Source organism: Bubalus kerabau, chromosome 6, assembly GCF_029407905.1.
Source record: "Bubalus kerabau isolate K-KA32 ecotype Philippines breed swamp buffalo chromosome 6, PCC_UOA_SB_1v2, whole genome shotgun sequence".
In the NCBI taxonomy this organism is placed as follows: Eukaryota; Metazoa; Chordata; class Mammalia; order Artiodactyla; family Bovidae; genus Bubalus; species Bubalus kerabau.
Genome location: NC_073629.1, coordinates 57,758,805 through 57,768,386, shown reverse-complemented (window position 1 = coordinate 57,768,386; position 9,582 = coordinate 57,758,805). Strand labels below are relative to the sequence as shown.

The 9,582-nt window shown below is 40.7% G+C and overlaps 1 protein-coding gene across 1 annotated transcript in view; it reads left to right on the top strand.

Annotated features, from left to right (window-relative positions):
* The first annotated feature begins 741 nt into the window (after positions 1–741).
* Positions 742–9,582, top strand: part of SH3GLB1 (SH3 domain containing GRB2 like, endophilin B1) — a 43,670-nt gene continuing 34,829 nt past the window's right edge. Inside the window, exon 1 of the mRNA XM_055585287.1 lies at positions 742–1,167. Within this exon, the coding sequence (XP_055441262.1) occupies positions 1,096–1,167 (72 nt within the window). The 5' untranslated portion in view covers positions 742–1,095. The remainder of the gene's footprint in view (positions 1,168–9,582) is intronic.

Sequence of the window (9,582 nt, the reverse complement as noted above, 5' to 3'; positions counted from 1 at the left end):
TTAACATTCTCCTCGCTAAATCGTTAAGCAGTATTCTATCTCACTCACCATCTTTATACTTCTTTGCGTCCTCCATCCTGCACTTGGTGTCATGGGCGCCGTATTCTGCACCAAGTAGGCACCTAGTGATTTTGTAGTCCAGCGTGTCCACGGTCATTCAGTCACAAAGCCCTTGTGGAAGCACATAGAAACAGAACTGGCCCCGGGGATGGGAGTTGTCCCTGAAAGTTGTCGAGTAACCGAACTGAGAGCTTCCTGAGGGCAGGGACAATCTTGTTTAGCACGGTGTGTGCAGCACAGGATTCAGTTCTGGTACAAGATGGATAGTCGATAATGCTGAATAAATGAAAAATAGGTTCGGTGGGAACATTTAACTTCAACTCTATTCTGCAAACGTTCGCCGCGTGCCATCCAGGCGTCAGGGAAACAGTAGGGCGTGGGTGCTTGAAGATGACAGGGACCTGTTGGTTCTAATTTCACATACTGTAATTCTATGCTACAGTTTCCATATTTTCACTTAAAACAAAACGGGGAGTTTGGGTTCTCTCTGCTCGCGGTTCCCAGGGGCTTAAGTACAAACACCAAGCGCCACAGCTGCCCGGAGGCGCGCCCCTAGCAACGAACGCGACCCTCCCCCCAGCGGAACTGGCGCTCCGAGCGCGTTCAGCCGCTCAGCCGCGGCGCTCCTGAAGGGGTCGCTGTTCCCGCGATAACCTCTATAAAGGCCCCGCCCCGAGGCCCACTCTCGCTTTCTCGGTTGGGGACCCGGCCCTGAGAGGCCAGGACGCTGCTCTGTGTCTCGCAAGCCCACCGCGAAGCCCGCCGACGTTAGCGGCATCTCTTCAGGCGGCACAGGCCCTGGGTCTCTGCCGCTGCCGCCTGGACGCACGGCCGGCTTCGAGGCGGTTGTTCTCTCCCCTCGCCCCACCCTCTCTCCCCCTTCACGGAAACGACAGCTGCGGCGGCGGGGCTGGCGCCGCCTCCCTCCACCTACCACGTCTGCCCCCGCCACTCTTGCCCGGCGCCCCAGCCCGGCCGCGGCGCCTCCATCTCCCCGCTAGGTCAGCCGGCTGCTCCGTCCGGCTGACGCCCAGGATGAACATCATGGACTTCAACGTGAAGAAGCTGGCGGCCGACGCGGGCACCTTCCTCAGTCGTGCAGTGCAGGTACCGCGGCGGGAAGAAGGGGTGGCGACGCCCAGGAGGGACAGGGAGGGGTCGCCCGAGACAGCCGCGCCCTCTGCACCCGGCTTCGCCGACCGCCCGACTGGCCTGTCGCGGCCCGAGGCCCGGGTGATGGGCGCGGCCTTGTGCCCCTCTGGGCCTGGCGGCCGTTTTCCTCACGCTTCTTGCCCAACCGCCGCTGCCGGGGAAGCGAGGCGGAGTGGGAACAGGGCCCAGAGCTTCCTCCCTTCTCTGGAGGACACCTTGAGTTCGGCTTCGGGCCGAGGCACAGCACCGCCGGCCTTTCTGACCCCACGGCGCCGCTGCTCGTGTGCCCTCCCTCCCCGGGCGGGCGGAGGCTTGGCGAGTCAGCGGGGTAGTAGAGACCATTCTTGCACCACCCCCACCTTTTCATTTCGTCTCCCTCTCTCCTCGCCAAGCCCAAGAAGGAAGTTTCCTTTTCCTGCCCCTCAACCCAGGGAGCTGCCAACGCAGTTCCCTGCCGTCCTCTCACCCTGAGAGGAAGGTTCCCGGTCTTGGCTGTCCGTGGCAGAAATGGAGATCGCCACTTGGCGTCCAGACTTTGCCAGAGCCACAGAGCTTGGGGGGTTTCCCACTCACTTTCGAAATGGGAAGCGCTGACCGTAGGGCAGGGAGCGAGAAGATTCATGTTGTGCTTATAGTCACAGGGACATTTTTCAAGTAACACTTTAAGGGGGAAAGTTGACTGTCTCATCGTATTCAGAAATAAAGGAAGTGTCGGTTCTAGGGAACTTGGACAGTTTTCTACAGTCATCACCCACATTATGCCAACTAAGTTAAATCTACAAACAGATGTAAATTTCACCACAACACGGGTTATAAACAGTCTGGTGTTTTAAGTTAATGACAGTCACAGTAGCAACAAGATTCTCTTTTGTAAAGAAAAAACAAAAATAGTTTTCTTATGTAACATGCCAAGTTGAAATGTAAATCATGTGTATTGCATTATTACTTTCCTTGTCCCCTTTACTACAGTTTTATTGACATAGTTAATCTTACATTGCACCGTTTTTGGCAAAGAATGGTAGAACTAGAGCAGGGTAATGGCTGCCTATATTGTGAGCTTTTGATGGTGTTTTAGTGCTGATTCCCTGTGATTCTAGGTGCTGAATGCAGATTTGGCACTGCTTAATCCCACTCTTTTCAATACAGCTAGAGGACTTTCCTGGCAGTCCACTGGCTAAGACTACATGCTTCCATTGCAGGGTGCACAGGTTAGATCCCTGGTCAGGGAACTAAGATCCCACATGCCCCAGCAGCCATACATACATACATACATATTTTTTTAGATATGTTTTCAGGTACATAATCCGAACTTCTTAAATAGGACATATATATTACAAATTGATTTAAATAATTGATAGACTCGATTTTTAAAATCTGGCAAAGCTCTCAAGATGTCCTTTCCAAATGAGTTTCAGTTACTTGTTTCAAATTTTCTAGGAAGAAGTTTTAAAATTCTAATCTGATAGTTATCAAATAATTTTCAGTCTTAAATACTTAAGTGCTTACTGCATGCCTGTGTGTCACTACCATTTTGGACACTAGTGTTTCATAATCAACATAATGTCTGCGCTCCTGGAGCTTACCGCCTAACAGGAAAAAACAAACTAGTAAATACATCAGGTGGTGATGTAGAAAAAGGCCAAAAGGTATAGGTTAAGGGCAGGGGTAGTGGTTGTTGCCGGGATGGTAAGGGCAAGCCTTTCTAATAGGTTCAAATGCAAAAAGACCTCAAGAAAGTGACAGATCCCAATTTTTTTGGAGTAAAAATATTTCAGGCAGAGGTAGCAAGTGTAGAATCTGAGGTTGCAGGGATATTAGGGAGACTAGTTAAGGAACTGTGGCCATAGGACAGGCAAAAGGTGATAGAACGTAAATAAGAATGATAGCAGGGGAGGTTAAAAACCTAACCAGTATTGCATATTATATTGACTCTGAAGTATGAGAGAAAGATGAGTCAAGGATGACTCTGAGGTTTTGGCTTGAGCCATTTACTAAGGGAAAAAAATCAGGAGGAGCAGGCTCCTTTGATATGTCTTTTTATGTTAAGTTAAGTCTGTGTCTGTTAGAGGTACATTTTTAAATATTTGTAAACTATCATGTCTGAGAATTGCTTTAAAATGTTTCAGAAGAAGGAAGGGTGGGTAGTTGAAACAACATTGGCAAACGGTTCATACTGGGTTATGGGTTCATGAGATGTTATTATACTATTATACTTCCATGTTTGACATTTTCTGCAATTTTTTAAAATATGTAAGGAAATAAAGATGGTTCCAAGGTGTAATGTGCAATTTGGAGTGCTGTGTGTAGTTTTCAACAAAACACTGCTTTCTCATTTTGGTAGTCAATAACTGAGTTCCTACTCTAAATTGAGTTGACATCAGTGTAGTGTCAAAGTGCCAGGTTTAATGCTAAGAATAGTGTAAGAGCTAGGCCAGTTACTCAGTATAAGCAATAAGAACAGTCAGGATGGAATTTAGCTTTGATATTTCTAAATCTGTTTAAATCAAATTACACCTTAAGGAATAGGCCATTCTCTGGTTAGACAACTGCCATATTCTTTCATTTTACTTACAAATTCTAACTTAAAAATTAAACATGTTCCCTATTTTAAAACATAAAATCAGACTATTTAAGTATATAAATGAGTCCCATCTTTCAACTCTCACTCTTTTAAAATATGTTTATATACATTAGTACTTTAAAAAGTAAGGTAAATGTATAAATGAATAGGGATATATCATTCCCTAACAGTCTGTTTGGGTGTTTTTGTTGTTCGTATGCCTTCAATAGAATACAAAAGGATCAGGTAATTTATCCTTGGTAAAGTGTCTTGAAAGCCATTAAAATCCTATCTTTTCAGTCCAGATTCCTTAACTGAGAATTAAATACTTCCTTCCAGCCTTGTCTTTTCTCTCCTCATGTAAAACATTGTATTTCCATCAAATTATTTTTTAATTTCAAAAATATCTTGTACTTTTCTAACTCTAGATTTTTGTTCATACAGTTAAATTCATCTTGAATGCTCTCCACTCCCTTTCTGTAACCTTTCCTTCCCTCAGAATACAATTTGAAGTCCATCTTAGACCGCAAGAACTTGGTGTGAATACCTGTGGCAATTCCTGTGTCATTCTTAAATTTTGTATGATCATGTGGCATTTTTCTTCTAATGAATTATTATGTAGGGTCTCTAACATGTCTAAAATGTTGTTACTCTATGGCTTTCATGTCATTAATAAGATCATATGACCTAAGGAATCAACTCTCCCATCTTATTCCCCTCTCATAGTATCCAGCATGATTTTTATGTTCTTTTTTGGTTTTAATTTTTATGTCATTTTAGCCAAGCAAATAGTAGTTATATGCAAAGTTTGCTCTTTGAATTATTTAACATGTTAAATAATTGTTTTCATTAGTATTTTTCTAACATCATATATGCTGACGTTGGGGTTGATTTAATGGTAATCTAAAATATTAAACTCATTAATTGAACCTATATTTATTGAGTACCTCCTTAGTACTTGATATTGAAGAATACGAAGATGAATGACACCCCAGTTACTGCCCTCAAGGACTTCATAATCTACTCTCAATTTGTCATAATTATTCTTTGTAGTAAATTTCCATTTTGTAAATTATTGTTCTTCATTTGATAAATCTTTCAAGTGGGTACATTTTTAATTCAGAATTGATACTGAAGCAAAAAATTTTGCTCACCATCCTTAAATGATATATATTCTTTATATCTGTATAATATTTTCATACTAAATTACTAAAGGAAGAGAGTTCATTTTCTAACTTTTTTTTTAACTGCTAAGTTACACTATAAAATTCATGAACACCAGCTGTTTTCTGATGAGGAAAGTCTCTAAACTTTAGTTGTAACTCTGACCTTTATCTTCCATCTAATTTAGCAGGCACAATAGTGTATCTAAGCTGGAGATATGAAGATAAATTCTGATGCTGGCTTCCACCAACTCCTGTCAAATCCTATGTGGAAGGAATTCCACTCTTTCTTCTTCCATTTCTTTTTTTAAATTAATTCTGAAATTCCATTTCTTTTTTTTAATTTATTTATTTATTTTAATTGGAGGCTAATTACTTTACAATATTGTAGTGGTTTCTGCCATACATTGACATGACTCAGCCATGGGTGTACATGTGTTCCCCATCCTGAACCCGCCTCCCATCTCCCTCCCTATCCCATCCCTCTGGGTCATCCCAGTACACTGGCCTGAGCACCCCGTCTCATGCATAGAAACTGGACTGGCAATCTATTTCACATATGGTAATATACATATTTCAATGCTGTTCTCTCAAATCATCCCACCCTCGCCTTCTCCCACAAAGTCCAAAAGTCTGTTCTTTACATCTGTGTCTCTTTTGCTGTCTCGCATATATGGTCATCATTACCATCTTTCTGAATTCCATATATATGTGTTACATTTCTTTTATAGAATTTAAATTGCAGTAACTTTGCCATGTCTCTGAAACTCTAATAAATACACTGTATTCAAAGGCCATACATTTTCTCATTCTGTAAAAACTCTGCGTGTTTAGTGTTACCCAAAACTGTGTTCACCACATGCTTTGGTGCTATTTTCACTAATTTAGTAAACAACTAGATAGAAGATGGTTTGTTAACCTGATATTAAAATAATTATGTATGAGCTTAAAACAGTAGTTCTCAGTCTCAGCTATACTTTCAGTCCAGTTAAATTAGAATCCTTGGGACTTGATTTGACATCAGTGTTTTTGAGAGCTCCTTTGATTCCAAAGAGCAGCCAAAATTAAGAACCAATTGAGAAGTATCTAGTTTCAGTTCAGTCGCTCAGTCGTGTCCGACTCTTTGCAACCCCATGAATCGCAGCACGCCAGGCCTCCCTGTCCATCACCAACTCCCGGAGTTCACTCAGACTCATGTCCATTGAATCAGTGATGCCATCCAGCCAGCTCATCCTCTGTCGTCCCCTTCTCCTCCTGCCCCCAATCCCTCCCAGTGTCAGAGTCTTTTCCAATGAGTCAACTCTTCGCATGAGGTGGCCAAAGTACTGGAGTTTCAGCTTTAGCATCATTCCTTCCAAAGAAATCCCAGGGCTGATCTCCTTCAGAATGGACTGGTTGGATCTCCTTGCAATCCAAGGGACTCTCAAGAGTCTTCTCCGACACCACAGTTCAAAAGCATCGTTCTTCAGTGCTCAGCCTTCTTCAAGTCCAACTCTCACATCCATACATGACCACTGGAAAAACCATAGCCTTGACTAGACAGACCTTTGTTGGCAAAGTAATGTCTCTGCTTTTGAATATGCTATCTAGGTTGGTCATAACTTTCCTTCCAAGGAGTAAGCATCTTTTAATTTCATGGCTGCAATCACCATCTGCAGTGATTTTGGAGCCCAGAAAAATCAAGTCTGACACTGTTTCCCCATCTATTTCCCATGAACTGATGGGACCGGATGCCATGATCTTTGTTTTCTGAATGTTGAGCTTTAAGCCAACTTTTTCACTCTCCACTTTCACTTTCATCAAGAGGCTTTTGAGTTCCTCTTCACTTTCTGCCATAAGGGTGCTGTCATCTGCGTATCTGAGGTTATTGATATTTCTCCCAGCAATCTTGATGCCACCTTGTGTTTCTTCCAGTCCAGCATTTCTCATGATGTACTCTGCATATAAGTTAAATAAGCAAGATGACAATATACAACCTTGACGTACAGCTTTTCCTATTTGGAACCAGTCTGTTGTTCCATGTCCAGTTCTAACTGTTGCTTCCTGACCTGCATATAGGTTTCTCAAGAGGCAGGTCAGATGGTCTGGTATTCCCATCTCTTTCAGAATTTTACACAATTTATTGTGATCCACACAGTCAAAGGCTTTGGCATAGTCAAGAAAGCAGAAATAGATGTTTTTCTGGAACTCTCTTGCTTTTTCCATGATCCAGCGGATGTTGGCAATTTGATCTCTGGTTCCTCTGCCTTTTCTAAAACCAGCTTGAACATCTGGAAGTTCATGGTTCACATATTGCTCAAGCCTGGCTTGGAGAATTTTGAGCATTACTTTATAGCATGTGAGATGAGTGCAATTGTGCGGTAGTTTGAGCATTCTTTGGCATTGCCTTTCTTTGGGATTGGAATGAAAACTGACCTTTTCCAGTCCTGTGGCCACTGCTGAGTTTTCCAAATTTGCTGGCATATTGAGTGCAGCACTTTCACAGCATCATCTTTCAGGATTTGAAATAGCTCCACTGAAATTCTATCACCTCCACTAGCTTTGTTCATAGTGATGCTTTCTAAGGCCCACTTGACTTCACATTCCAGGATGTCTGGCTCTAGGTGAGTGATCACACCATCGTGATTATCTGGGTAGTGAAGATCTTTTTTGTACAGTTCTTCTGTATATTCTTGCCACCTCTTCTTAATATCTAGTTTAGAGTTCACTAATACATTCAGAGTTTGTGTTATACATTTGCCTCCAAGAACTTTAGATTTCTTTGACACAATTACTTTACCCAGAGAATTGATGGTTAGAGTTTATGTTAGTAGATGTCTTTGATCACACAACGTTTTTACTTGTCCTTTTTTCTCTCTAGTAAATCGGAGCATAGAATCCAGGCTCCTTATTTCATACTATAGGCTATGTGTCTGTGCTAGTAAATGAAGGATTATAGTACCTGGCATAATGTGGCTGACTCAAAGACAATCCTTTTCTTAAAGCACTGTTTAGAGAAAATATATAAAAAGAGAGGGTTGAACTTTCTCGAGTCATTGTACTGCGTTACTAATGAAATATTATGAAAGAATACCACATTACATTACATTTTAGAGAACGTGATGTTTGAATTTCTATGATTTTTTTGCTTTCTGACTTTCACTGTAGCTTGTTTTTCACAGAAGCTTTTGATTATTAAATGGTACTGCTATACACTCATTGAAATATTAATATGTGCTTAAAATCAAGTGTGGTTTGCAATGAACAGCTATCATCACTAATTGACTACAAAGTCAGAAATGATTTTGGACTTTAGGGATTTTGAAAATTGAAATTTTTAGGGTAAAATTAAAAATTTCTGATAATTAGGAAAGGGATCTTTCTTTAAAAAAAAAAGTCTTGTCCTTCTGATAAAGATACCATCATAATTTGAATGCTGAAGCTCAAATAATTTGGCCACCTGATGAGAAGAGCTGACTCATTGGAAAAGACCCTGATACTGGGAAAGATTGAAGGCAAAAGAGGGCAACAGAGGGTGAGATAGTTAAATAGCATCACTAATTCAATGGATATGAATCTGACCAAACTCTGGGAGATAGTGAAGGATGGGGAAGCCCAGCATGCTGTAGTCCATGGGGTTGCAAAGAGTCCAACACGACTTAGTGACTGAACAACAGCAACAACAAGATCATAAAATCCTTCAGGGCAAGAACCATGTTATATGCTAAATATATATTTCACATACAGTAGAAGAAAAATATATGTATCATCCATAAATATCTTGGATTAATAATTCTCCTTAATTTAGTTGATGTAACTCATCATTTTCTATAGTTTGTTCTTTAAAATGTTTTAGAAGAAATTTTATGTACTAAATACTGTACTGTTTTATTATTGTAATGTCATACCTTGTGATTAACAATGGAAAAAAAAATCCTTAAGTCCCCACAATGGTAAAAATTAAGGGAAATATGTCTTTTACAGTTGTACGTTTAAATAATAAAATTTAAATTTTTTCAACTTAAATATGTGATGGCATTAGCAATGCTTTTATGTCCCTTTTCCTCCCCCTTATTTTATTTTTTAGCTAGAGTTAAACTAATCCTTAATTTGATTATGATTGAATATTATGTAGGAAGGAGAGGTAAGCTATAGGATACAGCTCACCAGAGTGCTATGAACAAAGAAACAAACAAGGAAGCACAGAATATGTTTAGGTAATGTGATAGAAAAATATCAGTTGCTTGAAATCAAGTATTTTACTGAGAGGGTAGCTCATAGTATAATAAGACTATGATTCAAACAGATATGAGATTAAATCCCAACTCTGACATTTTAGGGCAAAACTTTAAGCCATTCTCAATTTCTTCACTTAATTTATGATTCTTACTTATGTAACAAGATTTTTTTTTTTTTTTTGAGTACTTGTTTCAAAATGCAGAGCAACTGTTTTTCACTCTCAGAAAAAAGCAAGTAAACATCAGAATTTATTGTAGTTAAATACATGGTCCTTCCCATAGAACTACTGTTTTCTAAACAGGCCTCCTATAATCAAACTGTCTCACTCATACTTAAGGGTTCCATAAATTCACTCAGTCCCTGGATCAAGAAACAATAGGACCCCCTGTGTTGGTCCTCTGTCCACCATCTTTTTATCTTAGTATCCTT